General features: G+C 57.0%; 1 protein-coding gene across 14 annotated transcripts in view; it reads right to left on the reverse strand.

The window, feature by feature from the left end:
* The window catches only part of SH2D3C (SH2 domain containing 3C), a 30095-nt gene extending 12212 nt beyond the window's left edge, over nt 1-17883 (reverse strand). Inside the window, exons 1-3 of one of the 14 annotated variants that reach the window (XM_019816568.3) lie at nt 17673-17879; nt 15302-15773; nt 4597-4636 (exon numbers count right to left, since the gene is read on the reverse strand). In XM_019816568.3, coding sequence (XP_019672127.1) covers nt 4597-4636; nt 15302-15773; nt 17673-17709 — 549 coding nt within the window. In that variant the 5' untranslated portion in view covers nt 17710-17879. The other 13 variants (XM_003995901.6, XM_019816569.2, XM_045043086.1 and 10 more) reach the window with 13 other exon arrangements.
* Nucleotides 17884-19333: the final 1450 nt, after the last annotated feature.

Raw genomic sequence — 19333 nt, forward strand, 5'->3', positions numbered from 1 at the left:
TCACAGGGGAGAGGACAACAGTACCCCAGCCTTCTGGAGTTCTCCTTGATAAAAAGCATGTAACTGAGAACTCACCCCAGTTCCACAGCTGGAGCAAGACGGACATGGGGCAACGAAGGGGAGCGGGTTGTGCGGTAAAGAACCTGGCCACCAGACTCTGCCCGCCACTGTGTGACCTTGCGCTAGTCATTTTCCCTCTCTGAGCCTGAGTAGCCTCATCTGTAAAGGGGGTGGGGGTGGGGTACTGGGATCCACTTTTTCAATGGTCACGGAAAGAATCTGGGGTAACCAACTTTGTCCTCCCACATACTGAGGGTAGGGAGCCCTCGGGTCCTTGTGCCCTCCTCCTCACTCTCGACTTGGGGGTCCCCAGCTCCCAAAACTGGGGGTGGGGGTTGGGGGGGGGCGTTGCGGGCTGGGGCGCGAATGCAGCATCCTTGAGCTCGGCGCACCCCTATTGGCCAGAGATGATCTCACCGCCTCCCCGCCTGCGCGCGCCTCATTGGCCAGTGCGGGGATGCTGCGCTCCGCCGCCGGCGGGGCCGTCATTCAGGCGGGCTCGGAGCGTGTGTGTGAGCCTCGCGGAGCGCAGAGGTGACGCGCCCGCCGTCCCCCGGGGGTCCCCGGAGGCAAAAGCGCAGAGACCCTCGGTCAGGGTCTTGACCCCTAAACCCCAGCCCGAGCCCAGCAAGCCCCCCCTCCAGCTTCCTACGGTCTGGCAACCCCAAGCAAGGCCATCCCCAGATGATGCTCCGCAGAGAGGCGGGGTCCGGGTCCTCCCCTCCACCCCCTTCCGTTTAACCCTTTCACCGCCGCGGCGCGGTCCCGCACTGCCCGGCCGGCTGGGCTGGGAGCCCCGCGCCCCGAGCCTGCCCTAGTCCACCTAGAGGGCGGGAGGGTGGCGGGCTCCCTGGCCCCAGCCCCGGCACCCGCAGCATCCCTTCAGCTTCGCGCCCCTCACTCAGCCTTCGGACCCCAGCCCAGAGCCCCCGGTACAATGGGGAGCCAGCCTGCCCCGGTCAGCCGCAGGGGCCGGAGCGCTCGCTGGAGGACCGGCAGGACGCCGGGGGACCGCAGCTCCCGGTACCCAGTGCCCCAGCTCAGCTCCTCCTGAGAAGGCAGGACCCGAACGACAGTCCCGCAGCCCCGAGTCCCGGGAGCGGCAGCCCGGACCCTCACCCTGCGGAGCGACTGGCCGCCCAGAGGTGAGGCTGGGGCGACCCCGCCCCCTCCCGCAGCCCCGGCCCCTGCCCCGGCCCCGCCAGACCCTGCGAGGCGCCCCCGGGGCTGAGGCTCGCGGCCCCCGGGGCCCGGGGCGGAGCGGCCGGGGTCCCAGCCCGGAGCGCCTGGCGGGGACCGAGCCGCCCCCTCACCTGCACCTGCACGAAGGAGCCGCGGTAGAAGCAGCAGGCGGCGGCCGACAGGGCGCTCCACAGGCTGCACCGCTCGGTCATGGTGGGGCCGGGCGTCCGGGGCCGGGCCGGTGCGGGGGGCGGCGGCCGGCGGGGCAGGGGCGCGGGGACCGACCGGGCTGGGCACCGGCTGCGCGTGCCTCTCGGCGGCGCGATTACCTCATCGCCTTGGCGGGGGAGGAGCGGGGAGGCGGGGCGGGGAGACCCCACCCTCCGGCCGGCCAGGGGAGGGGAGGGGGCCATTGTTCCTCCCTCCGCCCGCCCCCCGCTCCCCGCCCCTCGCCCCGCGCGCTCCAGCCCCGCAGGGCTGCCTGGAGTCGGGGGATGCGGAGCAGAGGACCAGCCTAGGGGGGCTGTCACGGAGGGGCAGCGGGATGGGGTGGGGATGCCTGGCCTCGGGAGGGGGTGGGGGGTCCTGCCTCCCCTACTCGCCGTACCCTGTACCCTTCGCTGACCCGGGGCGGGCAAAGACTTTGAATTAAATCGTATCCAAAGCCGGAAACAAACCCCTGTACGCGTTTGACCAAATCCTTTGTGGCCTCGGGAAATCTCCCAGAGCCCAGGATCTCTCCCCTCTGACTCGGAATCAGGGACTCTGCTGAGAATTATCACCGGATGCTGATCCGACAGACTCTGGGGGTGCCGAGAGCCAGTAAGGCTCAATGCTTAGGGCACCAACCTGGGTTCACCTAGCAGTGCCCCCACCTCCACCCCACCACCCCCTCCTCTTGGAGCCCAGGTTCACTCATCTGGAAAACATACCTGTGCTGACCTCGTACAACCCTTCTGAGCCTCGGCTGAGTTGATGCACGTTAAGTTGCCAGGCATGAAGTAAGTGCTCAGTAAACGCATGCCACTATCTTCAAGCTTACTGCCGGGGCTTTTTGGGCTGCGATTAAAGAGAGTCATCGCTGACTCTGCATCAGTCAGGCCTAAGGTACAAATCCTTGTGACAGGCTGTGTGACATTAGGGATGTGAGTTCACCTCGCCGGGCTTCAGTTGTTTGATTCTTTTCTGCAAACACATCTAAAGCTGTGAGCAGGGAGCTTGGAGTTTTATGGTCTTGGAACTTGGGAACCCTTGCTTTAGAATCAAAGTATTCACATCAGGGTCTGAGAACCCTGGAGTTCCTTAAGCTGGCGCCTCGGGGCAGGAACGGACTTTTGGTAACTGGCTATTGATTTTACCACCGTCTGAGGCTTGAAGCTAAACCGAATGTTCTTTTGACTGCACCCGTTAGAGAACCGTTTAATCAGTTCCAGCCAGCAGGTATTATTTCTTTTATAATATTTTAAAATACATTTTTTTTTTAGCCCCATACACTAAAGGAAAAATACAAAGTTAATAATCCTCACAGGGATCTTACTACCACCAGTGATGGGGATCTCACTACCTTGCCAGGTGGCTGAGAATTGTGGGCTGCTGAAATGTGTGCCCTGTGGGTCCTACCCACTGGCTTTGGTGCCAGTTCTCCCTAAGGCCTCTGTCCCTCTGTGGTGCAAGGGCTCTAGATAAGGAGCCAGGGCGAGATTCCCAGAGCAGCTACAGTTCAACTTGCTGCAGCCCGGGGCTGCACTTTCTGGGCTCACCCAGCTTGCCTTCTGACCCTTGCCCACACTCTTGCCTCTGCTTGGATCACTCAAGTGCCTATCTCTGCTTATCTTTGCTCCTTCTCAGCTTTTCCTCTGGGGACAGGATTGTGGTGAACATTCCTGGTCAACCCCAATGGCTTGGCTTCAACGCTTCCTCCTCCAGAAAGCCTTCCTCGATCTCCCGCCCCCCACCTCCCAAGCTCCCCTACATCCTGAGCTCCAATAGCTTCCTTCACTAGTCACGAACACAGAGTTTTATAGGCAACATCTCAGATGATGGAATGTTCCTGAGGTCAGGAGCCAGGCCAGCCTGCTCTATTCCAGGCCCAGCAACCCTACTTATGGGGATGGACTCATTGAGCCCACAGCAATCCTAGGTGGGAGGAGCCTCTGCTACTACATAGGTGAACACTGAGGCTCAGAGAGGTGACCCACATACCCAAAGTCATGTAGCAAGTAAGTGGCAGATCTGGGACTAAAATTTGGGTCTGCTGGATTACAAAACAAAAGCCCAAACCACTCTGTATGATTTTGTCCTGGTCCCCATGTGGACCAGGAGCCCTTTGAACACAAGACCTGGACCTCCTGCCTCTGCTGTATGCTCCGTACTCAGCAGGCAGCCTGGCCCAGTGCGGGTGCTCCCGGAGGCGGAAGGCCAAGGACTTTGTCCGTGGCCTTGGCATCAGATAAAATTGGATAGCAGGGGCGCCTGGGTGGCTCAGTTGGTTAAGCGTCCTGCTTCGGCTCAGGTCATGATCTCACGGTTCGTGAGTTCAAGCCTCGCGTCGGGCTCTGTGCCGACAGCTCAGAGCCTGGAGCCTGCTTCGGATTCTGTGCCTCTCTCTCTGTCTGCTCCTCCCTCGCTCAGTCTCTGTCTCTCAAATTTGAACTGCAATCTCAGTCCTGCCCCGTGGTAGCGGTGTGTGGCTGTGGGCAAAATCACTGTGCATCTCTGGGCCCCAAGTTTCCCAAGCGTAGATGGGTACACAGGAAGACCTTCCCTGCCCAGCGATGAGGGAAGAAGTCAAAGACCTCCTTCATGTACAGAGCTCATAACTGTCTCCCTTCCGGTGCTGGCAGCCAGCACAGGGCTCTGCACACAGTAGGCACCCAAGACGTAAAGCTACTCTCGTTACCATCATCGTCTCAAAACTGCATTCTCAACATTCCCAGCGCCCGGGACAAATTAAGTGTGTGGCAAACATGAGCTGCATCCATAATCTGTGACGAAAACTGAGGCACCTTTCCTTGCTCCCACCTCTCAACATCAGCACATGCTCAGAGACCGCGTGGGATTGGGGCTCCGGGGTCTGTGTAGGGAGACATCCTCCGGGCCCTGTCCAGCTGGCAGGTGGGTGGGGTCTGGTGGTAACAAACAGTGGGGCGTCCCGTGTTTGGGGCTGGGAGACAATGGCATGGGAAGAAGGTCCTCGGGAGTGAAACCAGAGCCCAAGCTCCGCACCGGCCCCGAGACCCTCTCCTCCTGGGAACAGGCAGTGAGGTCCCGCTCCCAAGAAGGCTCAGAAAAGAACTCTGCCCTTCATGGAACAGGCTCTGAGCTGTCCAGTGTCCCCTGCCCAGCCCCTCTCACCTTCACGTAGTCCCCGCCAGCCTCTGGTTCTCCAGCAGCCCTGGAAGGAGAGAAGAGAGCTGAGTGTACCCAGCCCTAACTGGATCCCCAGCTGCCAGCTTCTGCCCACCTGCCTGGTGCCAGCATCTGGCCCTCAAGGCCCCAGAGGGCTAATCCTGAAGCCAGGAGGGGGGCATTGCAGCTGACAGCGCTCACTCTCCAGTCGTGCGACCCCACACAAATCCCCTTACCTCTCTGGGGCAGTGGTGGGCTGGGGGGCTGGGGGGGGGGTCCTACCTGAGAACTGGGGACAATGACAGCCTCTGCCTCCCTGGGTTGTCGCCAGGACTCCAGGAGCTGATAAATGTTCCATACTTCCCAGATCACTGTCTTCACCCAGTTTCAGAGCATCCAAGTGTTCTCATCCCTCTCCACTCCAAATACTGGTGGCCCCAGGCTGGGGCTCAGCCTCCTCTCCCCCCACCACGACCCTGCACTCTCTTCCTGTGCAGAGTGGCCGGCTCAGCAACACAATGTGGTGCTGTTGCTGGTGACTGTTGGCTGTGGAATGGATCCCCCAGCCTTCGGGGTGGCTGGGATGGGACCTGGAGAGGCCAGAGGCCAGGAGTGGCTAGCTTTCCCAGGTGCCAGACAGATACTAACCTTCCTTGTGGGGGACGCTGTGAGCCACCTCCCCTGGGTCCTTGACCTTAAATGCCATCTCTTCTCTGATGCAGCCTGGAACTGCCCCTTTAACACCAGCCTCACAAACCCACCTGTCTCCTTAGCGTGGCCCCTTGGATGTCTGAAGTCATCTTGGACTTGTCTTATCCAAAGCAGGACTGTTGCTACCCGCCCCCTGCGGCCACACCCCTGCTCCCCACATCCGTTTCCCATCTCAGTTGATGTCAGCTGCACCCTTGTCGCTTTGTTTGGCAAGAAAAACTCTGCAGTCATCTGTGCCTCTTCTTCCACTCACACCCCACACCCAACCCGTCAGGAAATCCTGCGACTCTGCCTTCAAAATAGATCCTGACCACTTCTCTCCACGAGGCAACGCTCGCTTCGTCCAGGAGCCCCGGGTCCTCTGTGGAGCCCACGGCAGCCTTCTCGCTGGCTCTCTGTCTGTTCTCACAGGCTCTCAGCTTCCACCCCAGCCCCAGTGGCACTCAGGTGAAAACCCAAGCCGGTCACAGGTGCACACAGCACCCCCACCCGCCCTGGGCTCCCTCCTCTCATGGAACAAGATGTAAACACCTCTCTGTGACTTGCAAATGGCTGGGCATGTCATTTTTCACCCAAACCAGAACTTTTCTTCCCTTGTGAGAGTAAAGAGGTGCCCTCATTATGCCAGAAAAAACAGGCACAGGGGCGCCTGGGTGGCTCAGTCGGTTGAGCGTCTGGCTTCGGCTCAGGTCACGATCTAGCAGTGTGTGAGTTCGAGGCCCGCATCGGGCTCTGTGCCGACAGCTCAGAGCCTGGAGCCTGCTTTGGGTTCTGTGTCTCCCTCTCTGCCCCTTCCTCACTCACGCTCTGTCTCAGTCTCTCTGTCTCTCTCCAAAATGAATAGACATTAAAAAAAAAATTTTTTTTTTTTAAAAACTAGCATAAAGCAGGTCATACGTTCCCCAACCTACAAGGCCTTGTGTAGCCTGGAGGCCCCCAACCACCCACCTTGCTGACCCCCAACCTGCCTCCCTCATTTATTCTGTCCCTCATTCTGCCCCGGCCACACTGGCCTCACTCTTGCTACCAGGAGCATATTCCCTCTGCCTGGAATGCCCTTCCTCCGGATCTCCATGCAACTTGCCCCTCCCCCTCGTTTATTTAGGACTCTGTTTAACACGCCGCCTCAGAGAAGCCTTCCCGGACCACCCTCCCTGGTCCTTCACTCCCTGTCCTCAACCCCGCTTTATCTTCCTCAGTCTCTGCCTGCGATGATCATTTTACATCTATTTGTTGACCGTTAATTACCCGACACCTTCATGAGGGCACTGACTTTGCCTCGTTCGTGGCGAAGCTCCCAGCACAGTGCCTGGCGTGTAAATGTAATAAATGTAATAAAATACATTTAATTTAAGACAACACACAAAATCTGAGCTTAACATATCATGGGTAAGGTGTGCATTCCCAGGGCAGAAATCCACACAGGGCTCCCCCCCCTGCTCCTGAGGCCACAGGGCTCCTCGGTGACAGGTTGTCTGACAGGCCTCCCTCTTCTGACATTCTAGCATCCCCACCGCTAACCTTCCCTCTTGCAGAGTCCTTCCTGACTTAAAAACATAGTCTCTCGGGGCGCCTGGGTGGCTCAGTCGTTTAAGCGTCCAAATCTTGGTTTCGGCTCAGGTCATGGTCTCACGGTTGACGACGAGTTTGAGTCCCGTGTCGTACTCTGCACTGACAGTAGGGAGCCTGCTTAAGATTCTGTCTCTCCCTCTCCCTCTGCCCCTCCCCTGCTTGTTCTCTCTCTCTCTCTCTCTCTCTCTCTCTCTCTCTCTCTCAAAATAAATAAACTTCAAAACAAAACAAAAAACATAGCCCCTCAAGCTGCACCCCGGCCACAGCCACAGCCGTTTTCCAAAGCCAATTTGGTTCCCTCCTTCCAGCAGCTGTGGGAGCCAGCTGGAGTGGGGACCCCTCCTCCCCGCTCACCTCTGCCAGCTTTTCCCGGGTGAGGTGTCCCATCCCAGAGTTTCCGGCTATTCAGTCCCGGAAATCCGCTCGCTGCTGGGAAAAGATTGGACAGGACACTGGGATCGCCCCAGTGCTTCCTCCCTCCTTCCTGTCTACTTCCCCTTGGGCTCTGGCGAGGGAGGAGAGCCTTGGAGAAGGGGGTGCCTGCACCAAGGATCAAGTGGACCGGGGGGTCCGAGCCAACAGGGGAGCTCAGGGCAGAAGCCGAGACCCAAGAAGCTGGGCCACACTCAGTCCCCATCACCTCACCCTGCCCCTCTACAAGACTCTAGGGTTTCCCAAACGTAATGTCTGCCTCCGATCCACTGCCATCACCTGCCTGGACCGTGGCCACCACCTCAGCACTGGCCTCCCTGCCTCTGTGTCTTCTGTGACTTGTTCTCACTCCAGCAACCAGCGCATTCCCGTTAAAGTGGAAGTCAGATCTTGGGATTTCCTGTGCTTCAACCCGCAGGAGAGGCCCCCCAGTGTCACTCAGAGTAAGGCCCCCCAAAGTCCTCCTAACAGTCTTATAGAGTGGGTCCTCACCAACCTCCCCCATCCCATGTCCTAACCTGCTCCCTTCACTCATGCTGCTCCAGCCACGCTGGGCTTCTTGCTGGATTTTGTCCCCACCTCAGGGCCTTTGCACTTTCTTTTTAAAAATGTTTTAAATTTATTTATTTACTTTTGAGATGGGGGGAGGGGCAGAGAGAGAGGGAGAGAGAATCCCAAGCAGGCTCTGCCCTATCAGCACAGAGCCAGATGCGCGGGGCTTAACCGAGCCACCCAGGCACCCCAGGGCCTTTGCACTTTCTGTCCCTCCCCTGCTGGAATACTTTCCCTCCCGATACCACTGAGCTCTCTCCCTGCCCTCCATCAGATCTTTACTAAAACGTCCCCTTCCCAGTGAGGCCTTCCCTTGCCACCCATCTGAAAGTGTGACCCACTCCACATTCCCTACCTCCCTTCCCTGGTTAGTTTTTCTCTGTGGCACTTCATGTGACCTGCCATGCATCGACTGTCTTCTCTTACTAGAACATAAGCTCCACAAGGACAGGGCTTGGGATCTGCTTAGAACGGTGCCAGGCACCCCATAAAGATTTTTTGGAGCGAACGAATGTCACACAGCATCTCCATGAAACCCTGGGCACAAAGGCTGGTTCTCATGGCTCAGTTCTCTGTGACTGGCACGGTCAGCCATCCCTCCTCTCTCCTCCTTGCTCTCCAGCCTGCCTGCACTTCCTCCAAAGACCTCTGCCTCCTCCAGCCTCAGGGCCTTTGCACAGGATGTTCCCTCGGCTTGGAACGTCCTCTCTCCCTTAGGCCAGAGAAATTTCTACTTGGTTTTCAGATCTCAGTTTGCTTGGAGATTTCTAGAACATTCTCCCTCCCATTGTTATGATCAAATTCAGGAATCAAAGCTTCCATTTTCAAAAACTCAGCTCCGTTAATTAATTATTGTTTTTTAATTTTATGGACTTAAAAAGGCACTGCCTCTCTAATATTTGTGGTGAAATCAATTAATAAATAATACTGACAATTGAGCTAAATCAGTCCCATTAATCAGCCACATTAATTATTCAAATAACCAGCCCTTTTAATTGCCTGTATTAACTGATTTGTTCTGATAACTGATACCGCTTATTGAATACATTAGCTTAATTAATTGGACTAATGAGCAGTTATTAGAGCCCATGATCCTTTAGTTCCCCAACACGGGTCCAGATCTGAGCTCTACCTTCAGGGCCTCCGACCCGGCCCAGGAGAAAGGGCAAGGCTCCCGAGGGATCCTGGAGGAGGGGCAGTAGATACCAGCTGCAGTCCCCTTCCACCCTGGCCCTCCCTTGCCATGGGCAGCCTTGCCCTCTGCAGACAGGCCTGTGGCCCATCTACCCTCTCTCTGACCCCCAGTTGGCTCCCTTGGACCTCCAGGCCTGGCCACGTGGCCTCAAGTGGACACTTCCCCAACCTCTGCCTCCTGCTTCTCTGCTTTCCCCCGCCTTCACCTCTCTGATGTCCAAGGGCCTCTCCTGGAAAAAGGACAAAACTGTCTTCCCGGAGAGGCCACGAGGATCCTGAGAAGGAAGGGTGCAGAGTTCCCAGACCCTCCTCGTGTGCCTCCTCGTGCTGCCCAAGCTCCCAGCCATGGAGATCTCCCATCCTGCCCTTCCTGAGGCCTGAGATTCTTTCCACCCTTCGCTCCAATCGTCACTCACGCCGGCAGAGAAGCAACACTGCTCTGTGCTCCTTAGGTTTTTGTTTGTTTTTTTAAGTAGGCTTCACAGCGCAGAGCCCAACGTGGGGCTTGAACTCATGACCCTGAGATCAAGACCTAAGCTGAGATCAAGAGTTGGACACTTAACCGACTGAGCCACCCAGGCGCAGGGACAGAAATCCCTGCCTTTCCCTGCCTACCCTGCTATGGGGCCTTTGGGGTTCTCTGCCAGGAAGGCTGTTGGGCTTTAGCCCCTGCCCTGCCCTGCCCTGCCTCCTGTAAGATGGGCCACCACTGTCCTGAAGACATCCCTGCTCCTTCTCCACCATTCTGTGCCCTCAGTCTTCTGGACAGCGGTGAGCTTGCCGGCAGGTGTCCAGAAAGGGTACCAGCCCTGTGAGGATAGGGCAGAGGGGGGCCATTCTTCCCAGCGCAGAGCTGAGGATTCTGAGCCCTGAGAGCTACTAACTGATACGCAAAAGGGGAGGGCATGTATGGAGCACTGACCGCCATGCCCTTGATAAGGGAAAACACTGAAGTTTGTGACTTGATCCAGGACTCACAGCTGCTTGGACTAGATCTGCTTTGTTCCTTGCACGAGGCAGGCTCCCCTGGGGAAAGGGGACCACTCCCGGGTAGAGATGAGGAGAAGGTGGGAAGGGGAGGGCAAAGAGAAACAATATTTCAACCGGACTAGGAGCCCAAAAGCTATGTCAAGAAGAAGAAATGGAGCAGGGATGGGAGGAGAGAGGACCCTCTTTGGCTCTGGAGAGGGCCCTCCGCTGAGCGGGAGGAAGCAGTGTGACCCTGGGCATGTCCCCCTCATTGGGCCTCAGTGAACTCTTCTAGAACATGGGCGCGGGGGTAGCTAGAGCAGCTCCTGTGTGCTGGTTCTTCCCTGGGCCAAACCCGGGACCTCAGCTAGTCCTCAAGATGACCCTGTGAAGCAGGTGCTATTATTGTCCCCACTTTACAGATGGGGAAACGGAGGGTCAGAGAGGGCAAGGGAGTTGCTCAATGTCGTCCAGTCGGTGAGGTATCCAACTTCCTCCCCAGCTCTACTCCACGTAGGTCCAGGATTCCGCACGCAAGATCCCCTGAGGGTTTCGGGGCATGTGGCTCCAGCTGGGGGTGGGGGTACAGCCCGTCCTTCCTGAGCCAGTGCAGTTCCCACAGCCTGAGGCATCCGGGGGTCTCGAGGACTGTGAGAAAGTCTCCACAGGGAATGAGAGCTGGGAGCAGCTGGGCCCCTTCGGAAGACAAGGACCAGCCGCCCAGAGCCTGACCAGGCCGAACAGGCTGGGCCCACCACAGCCCCCTCCCCTGGTGGGTAATCACTACCAGATGCCCAGCAGCTGACGTCACTCTGCAAGGGCCGAGAGAGGGTCGTGGGACTCTGGGGAGTGTTGGAAATTCTTGGACCAGAATCAACATTCCAAAAGGAAATGGGATGGGGTGGAGAGTTGCGGGGGGGGGGGGGGGGGAGGAGGGGGGGTTCTTGGCCTGTTCTCAGTGCTTGGCACCAGGGCTGGGGCACCCGCCATGCAGGGTGCCCCTGGCTGTCCTATGGGGTGCACCTTCTCCCGATCTCCTTCTGAACAGCTGTGGGAGTGGGGGGTGGAGGGGTCTGGGTCTCTGTGATCTGGCAGGGAGGGAAGGACGCTTGGGTGTGACACTTTGCAATGAGTAGAAGTGCACTCAAACCCTCCTCAAAGGAGAGGTCCTCGTAAAACTTAAGTCAGAATGAGGCCCTCCTCTGCTCAAGGCCAGCAATGGCTGCTTCTCGCTGAATCAAAGCCCAGTCCTTGCCGGGCCTTCCAGGCCTTCCATTATCTGAACTCATTTCCTCTCCGGCCTCGCCTCCCACCACTCCACCCTCCCCGCCCCCCCCCCGGCCCCCCATCTTATTCTCCTGCAGCCACTGTGGGTCCCAGCTGCTCCTCAAACACGCCAAGGACCCTCCTACCTCAGGGCCTTTGTACCTGCTGTTCCCTTGGCCTGGTACACTCTTCCCCAGATATCGAGAGGGTTTGTTCCCACATCCCTTTGTTCAAACATCACCTCAAGGTGACCTTTTTCCTGGCTTACCTTCCTAAACTGCTACCACCAGGCATACCCCTGGTGGGTTTCAGTATTTCTCCCAGCACTTTTCTCTTTCTGCTGAACCATATAACTTGTCTTATCATGTCTCCCCCCACACTGGAACGGAGGCTCCAGGATAGCAGGGTTTTGTCTGCTGTGCTCAGTGCTGTCTCCCCAAAACTTGGAAGAGTATCTAGGGCATAGTTGCATCACAGTAAATATTAAAATGAGTGAAATTCCAGCTCAACTAAATGTGTCATCTGGAGCAGGTTAGTAACCTCACAAAACCTCAATGTCTTCATCTGTAAAGTGGGCTCCCATTATCTCTCTTCCAGGGGCTTATGGGAAGTCATCTCAATAACGGTAGAAATGGCTTTGAGATTTTTATTTGCAGGAGGTAAAATGTGGTCTAGTGACTTGGGATCAAGTCTAGGCTCTGACACCTCATCTCTCTGTGACCCCAGGAAAATCCCTTCCCGCCTCTGAATCTTGGTCTTTTCACCGGTAAAATGAAGCCAACAGAAGTTTCCTTTCACACGGCCTGTGTGGTAGGTGGCACCCATTGGGTGCTTCAAGCAGGGACTGGCCAGTTATGAGCCAGAACTTGACCCCCTCTTCTAGGACCCTGGCCTAAAAGTTCCTGTGTGTGGGCATGGGTCTGGATGGAAGGTGTCGGGGCCTCCTCTCCTTCACTGGGCCTCCCTTTCCTCCTCCTTAACAGGGACTGCAGAGGAGGGTCGTCAGGGCTCTCTGGAGCTGCTATTTCCCTGCAGAAGGCTGAGGTGCTAGGGGTAGGGTGAGGCCAGGCTGGTGCTGTCCTTTCTGGGCGCTAAGGGCTCTTCACCCTCTCTGCTCCTGGCCCCTCCTCCCTCCTTCCTCCTCATCCCCCACGATCTCAGCAGAGAACAGGGCACCAGGAAACTCCTGCAGTTTCACCTCTTCCCCTTCCTTCCTTCTGCTCCAGGTGCACCCTGCCTCCCAGGGGGTAGGGGAGGGACACCATCTACCCCAGCTTAGACCACTCCCTGAGCAGCCACTGAGATGACCCCCTTGGGACACTGGGGAATGGGGCCCCAGTCTTGTTCGGCGGCAATTCTCAAATGCCCTCCTCTCCAGGTTGGATGTACCCTCAGAGATCATCCCAGACCCATCTGGGCTGCTGGGGAGATTTAAGGCCCAGAGTAGGGCAGGGCAAATCTGAGATCACACAGGCAAAGCAGCTCTCCTGACTCTGGGACACAGGGCTGGGCTTCAGGGACTCCTGGAAGAAACATTTCATTTTTAGCCTCCTGCTCGGCTTGGAGGGCAAGTGGGGACACCGGGTCTCAGGACACCAGGAGGGGGCTCAATCTGATCTGCTAACCTGACCCCACCTCAGGACCATTGGACACTCTGGATGATTGGAGGATGGAGGACAGTCTCTCTATTTCCTCCACCAGCTCTAGGCCAGGCCTGATGCTGGAGGCACTGCCAGGACCACCAGGGCCCCTGCCCACAGAGGAGGAAGGCTGGGTCCTAGACTTGGCATTCTCAAGGTTTCTCAGGACCATCCTTCCCAGAGGCCCTGGCCCTGTGGGAGGGGAACAGGCTGCCCAGCCTTTAAGGGCATGGTCCAGGAAGGTGGAGTTAAACCCTGGGTCTAACTAACCTTCACTACTGTGGAGAACCAGGCAAATAATCTCCCTTTACTCATCTGTAAAATGGGGATGATAAACGTGCCCCTCTTCCGGGGCTCTTGTGAGGAGTAAATACCCAGCCTGTGCGAGGGCAAGGCAGGGACAGAATTACACCAAAAGAAAGTTTAAAAGTCCCTGATGCTAACGGGCATCCTGGTATGTTGGTTGCCCCAGGGGCACCGATTTCCCCTCAAACCGTTGCCATCCCCGCATGCCCTCCTCAGGCCCAGCTCGGTCACTCACCCTCTGGGTCCCAGTGACGGACATCTTCGTCCCACTGCAGTCATGGTTCCCCCGCAGTCACTGCCTGAAGCCTGGGTACCTCCTCAGCCCGAGGGCTCCCGCCTTTCTCAGGCCAGGGAGCTCTGAAGCGCAGAGCAGTACTCCGGGGGCGGAGCCTGACCTGTAGACCACGCCCCGGGCACGCCCCTCGCCCTCTGCCGGGGGCCGCCCCACAGCCTACACCTCCCGCTAGGAAGGACACGCCCCGCCTCGGGAACGCCCTTCCGCCTCCTGTCTCGCTCCTCCCCCTACCCCCATCTGTTAGCGTCCAAGGCCGGGAAGGCCACGCCCCCCGGACACACCCCTCTGCCTTGACCCGCCCCGTTCCAACACCACCTTCCCTCAGCAGTCCGCCTGGCAGCCTGAAAGGGCCACGCCCCCAGACACGCCGCTCCACCCGCCCCTTTCCTGCAAACTCACAAGGCACGTCTCAGACCCTAGGCTGCCTCAGAACGCCCCAGAACCTATCAGGCCTTCTTCCCTGCATACAATCCTTGCTTTTCCACGCTCAAATGAGGCTGAACTAAGGAGGGGACGGCACAAGACAGCAGCCTGGAACAGCCAGGGATGACGGAAAAACATTTACTGTTAGTGGTGTGCTAGGCACTGTGCTAAGATTTTAAAAGTCCTGTATGTGACTCTTGATTCTCATCATGCCCTACAAGGTAGGTGCTATCATTATGCCATTTATCAGCTGAGGAAACGGACGCTCAGAAAAGGAAACAGATTTATCCAAGGTCATGCAGTCAGTAAGAGGCAGAGTCTGGACTAGACTCATTCTGAAACTTTACAAAGTCTTGCTCCCCATTGAACAGAGGTCTAGACTCAATTACCCCAGCACACAGAAACTGTGCTTGGTGTCTCAGGGCAAAGCCATTCCAGAGAGGTCTCAGAACTGGCCCTAGAGTTACTTTTGCTCAGCTGGGGTTTTTTCCCCTCTTTATTTCAATAAGTACATCTGACCAGTGTGGTTTAGACCCAGGGCCTGAGGGTTGAAAAGCTGGAGACTCCTGTGGTTGAGATTGAGGGGTCTCCCAAGGGCACGAAGCACACAGCTGTACAGCTTAGAGGGTGGTGGGTACAATGTGAGAGATGAGTGTGCAGCCATTGGAGGCGGGCAGTTTCTGCTCAAATCCAGCTCTACCACCTTGCCTGAGTCTCAGTCTCCCCATCTGTAAGATGGGTCTCATGATATAATGATAAATGCTTTTACAGAGCGTTCGGTGAGTAACATATGTTTTGACACCCAGTAGAATGGGTGCTAGGGTCATATCATCACTATGTGTATTTTTGCATGAACTCAGCTCACCCTATAACCAAGTGAAGTGGCAACCAGGGGGAGCAGTGTTGTCCAGTAGAACTAAAGGTGATTTGGGTGTGGGGGTCCTGGGCAGGGATCCAGCGATTGGGCTTGGGGCCCAGCCGGCTCCTGGAGGCTGCCTAGGGCGAGTTCAAATCTCACCTTTGTCATTTGACAGATGTGCAACCTGCCTGGGGCAGATGACTTTGCCTCTCTGAATCTTCGGTTCCTCATCCGTCATATGGAAATGACAGAATCTCCTCCCCAGTTGTTTTTGTTTTGTTTTGTTGAGAATTAATTGCAACTGAAAGACCAAGCATAGTGCCTGGTCTGTAGTAAGCACTTGGTTCATGTGTAGAGTTTTTATTCCCCCTAGAAGTGTGTTTTGTGTGTGTGTGTGTGGGGGGGGCTCCTCTCCAGGCTCTATTGGCAGGAGGTTGGAGGCACCCTTCCCGCAGATTCCACTCTCACCCCCACCCCACTGTGGGCACCTACCTTTCCGGAGGCACATTCCTGGGAGCTGTTTCTTCTTTTCTGTCTGCGCTGGGATCCTCAGGCTCTCCCACGGGGCCCATTACGGAAGGGTTGGGTCCCACTGCTGGGGTGTCCTCCAGGGGGGCATTGGTCCCCACCACCACCTCCTTGGAGGCCTCCAGGCCTGGAGGGTTGGGCAGATCTTGGGGCAACAGGTGGGATTCAGAGCCCACCTCCTTGGTCTCCCGGGTAGCCTGTTGATCACGAGCCTTCTTGGTGCTGTGGCGAGGCATGGTGCCCATGTGGCTGTACATGTCACTGGAGCGGGCATAGGCTGGGGGGCTTTGTGGGACAGTCATCATGTCATCCTGTGTAGCCTCAAAGGTGTCTCGCTCCAGGTGGGACCGGATACTGATGGAGGCTGAGGACCGTTTCAGAGTGAAAGACCGAGGGAGGTTGGAGAGACTCCCGAGGCCCTTGAACTTGAAGAACTCTGGCAGAGGAAGTGGGGGGGGGGGAGGGCAAGGGGAAGACATGACTTAATGCCAGCAGCAATAATAAAAAATACATGTCGTTCTTCTGACTGAGGGTTCAAGGAGGGTCAGGGCTTCTCTGACACTCCCTTTGTTCCCGTAGAACAACATGCAGCTCTAGAGTCACACAGACCTGAGCGACCGTCCCTGCTCTTCCACATCCTTGCTGTGTGACTTTCGGCAAGTCACTTGACCCTTCTGAGCCCCATTCTCCACATTAGCAAAATAGAGATTGTAGTGCCCACCTCCTATGGACAGCAGAACTGAAGGAAAGCATGTAAATAACAGACTTAATATGGGGCCTGGCACCCAGAATATCCTGGAGAAGTTATGAAGGCAATGACGATGATTGCAGTGAACGCCTCTGCATTGGTCAGCTATGCTTCATGCATTACATCACTGAGTTCCCAGCATAACTCAATGACACAAGCTTAATTTCCCTTTTCTGCAGATAACGAAGCGGAGGTCAGAGCTGTGCAAAGACCCGCCCGAGGTGGCATCGTGGGCAGGTGAAGCATGTTTGTGTGGTCGTGGGGTGGGGTGAGTGAGGAGGGGCTGTTTGAGCACCAGGGACAGGGGATGAAATGAGAAGGGGGTTGTTGGGAGCCTGGGGGGCCCACTCTCTGAGGTTCTGTCCTTCCTGTCAGCTGAGCCCACGGTGGGGACTCAGGGGGCAGGGCTTGGGTGATACCATCTCCTCGTTTCCGCAGGGGTGCCTGTGAGTTCCCTCCTCCTTGCCCCCAGCTGTGGGACTGTCCCTCCTCTAAGCCACCACCCTCTGACAACCCTATGGCCTCCAGGCGAGTGAAAAGGAAAAACTCTGGCATTTTCCACTTCCTAGGTACCCTCTGCCTCCTCAGGTCCTCACCACGATGCCCCCATTGATGAGAGAGGAAACTGAGGCCCAGAGAGGGGAGGGACTTGCCCAGGGTCACACAGCAAGGCTGAACCCTGATGAGGGGCTCAGGGCTCTGGACTGCTGGGGTCAGTGTTCTGGGGCTTTCCCCCCAGCCTGCCCACCCTCGACTGTCTTAGCCTCTGCCTCCTGACAAACACTGTCAGAAAGTTCTGAGGCTCTGCTCTAAGAAAGCTATACCTCTGGGCAGAATTGTGCCAATTACCAGGAGGAGGGCCAAGAACCGCTGTCCCCCGGGCACTGGGGGATCTGGAGGAAACAGTAGTGGGACAGGGAGGGAAACCGAGGTGAGTCCAGGAACATGGGATTGAGCCCTGCTGGGCAGCCCCCTATGATCCAAAGCATGTCTCTGGGGCCCAGTATTTTCATCTGTGGAATGCATCTTAATCCTGGCCCTGCACACCCCCACCCACCACCCCCCCTGTGCTGTCAACGGTCAAGTTGAAGGGCTCAGGGGAAGCAAAAGTTGGCTGAGACCCGGAGGAGACTGACTTGGGGAAACAGAGCCTTGGTCAGGGTGACCCCTCATCGAGCTGCCCTGGGTCCCAGCGTCACTGCTGGTGGGGACATGGGGCAGCTTCTCCTGGTGCACCCGTACCCACTCCGGCCCCAGTAACTTCCAACTGAGCCCCCGTGTGAACCAATTCCAGGGGCAGGGCGTGGAGCATGTGGAGGTCTTCCCTTGCCCGGCCCCATGAGGTCCAAGGAAACCAGAGATGGTCACACCCACAAATGGTGAGACAGAGAAACAGAGACTATGGGGCCAGAGTGACAGAGAGAAGGCGACAAGGAAACCCAGAAGCAGAGAACTCCAGAGAGGGATAGAGATGGACAGAAAGAGAAACAGAAACCAGACAATGATAAAGAAGCAATGCAGAGAGAGACTGAGATGGATGGACAGACAGAGAGATGAAGGGCAGTGCAAAGGGCACCCTGCACTCACTGAACTTTCTGCTGGCTTTCTTGGGTCCCTCCGTCATCTTGGCGGGTCGTGTAAAGCCCCTGGCCAGCGGGCAAGTGGCCGCTCTCGACTCCGGACATCAACGTTGAGGTTCTTCCCTCACCTCCCCTTCCCCTTTCTTGCACCCTCTTGCCGCTCGCTTCCTCTGTGTATTTTTAAACCAGTGAAACTCCCACAGCTCCTCCCTCCCCATCCTCTCCACGGGGGCGGGCCAGGGCCTCCCCCACTCCGGGCCCCCATGGGCTGCCTCCTTGACCTTGGCTATGGCGGGGGGGGGGGAAGGGGGGCAGGGGGCAGACCACAAGCCCATGGGACCTGGAGGGCCTGGGGGGACAAACCACAGGCCCTGGGAATGGAGCCCACTGGGTGGGGGCTGTGGGGGGGACCCGCTGACAGCTGTCAGGGGGTCTGGCCAGCGGCTGGAAGGGTGCTGGGAGCCAGGCCAGCCCACAGGGCAGTTTGTTCTAAGCCTCAGTGCCTGGGGAAGGACTGGGAGCAGTGAAGAGTGCTGTGGTTAGGCCTGTGGCCCTGGGGACCACCCAAACCCAAGTTCAAATCTTGGCTGGCTACTTTGTCACCGTGTAATCCTGGCTAGGCCATTGACTTCCCTGAGCCTCAGTTTCCTCACTGTGAGCAGGGGGTATTTGCAATGCCCACCTCACAGGGTCCAGTTCGGTGTGAAGCCTGGCACAGAATCGGTGCCCACCAAGGCATGATCATTCCTTTTTAATCCAGGGGGACACGGTGGCGATTTGGTCCACCACACCCCTTATACTGGGATGGGGGGGATCTGGAGCACAGACGGGCAGAGGGAGTGCCCCAGGTCATCTGGCAGGTTGGTGGCACAGACAGGGCTACATCTCACCCTTCTAGACCCCTCGGCCCACAGTCTGATGCTTTTCCAGCCTACGTGTGTGTGTGTGTGTGTCACACGGGCAGGACAGAGATGAGGAAATGAAACTTCCCTACACAGATTGTCCCAGACACCTGTGGAGGCTGTCAGCAGCTGCAGGGGTTGGGGTGGCCACAAGGCCAGGGGTTTCAAATCCCAGCTCGTGTACTGCGCATAAGTTACTCCTGCCTCTGAAGCCCCAGTCAACTGATCTCAAGAATGGGCACGAATGCAAGATACACAATTAACTCACAGAGGCTCCAGCACGATTGGACATTTTTGTCCTGGCCCCCAGGCTGGCAACCGAGCCTATGGGAGAGGGAGTCCAAGGGCAGATGGGGCCCCTCCTGCATCCTCAGCAAAAATAATGATGACTTACGTCTTCTGATCAGTTAGTTCATTCCAGCCAGAAAGCTCAGTCCTTCTGTCCTAAGAGGTAGATGTTGTTTCTCTTGCCCCCATTTTACAGATGTGGAAACTGAGGCTCCCCAAAAGTCAACTTACCTGGCATTAGGGCCTACTTGTCCAGCTATGGAGGCTGAGGTCCTAACTTCCACTCCTACAGCCCCAGAAACCCCCTGGCAGCTGGATGATGGGCCCTGGTGGGGGAAGCATCTGACTGAACCTTCTTAATGGGTTGAGAGGGAAACCGAGGCCCTGAGGGGAAAAGGGACACAGCCTGAGAGATCAAGACATCAGAGTCCTGCTCACAGACAGACCTGGATGGGAACAGTGTTCAAAGCTCACATGA

Source organism: Felis catus, chromosome D4, assembly GCF_018350175.1.
Source record: "Felis catus isolate Fca126 chromosome D4, F.catus_Fca126_mat1.0, whole genome shotgun sequence".
Classification (NCBI taxonomy): domain Eukaryota; kingdom Metazoa; phylum Chordata; class Mammalia; order Carnivora; family Felidae; genus Felis; species Felis catus.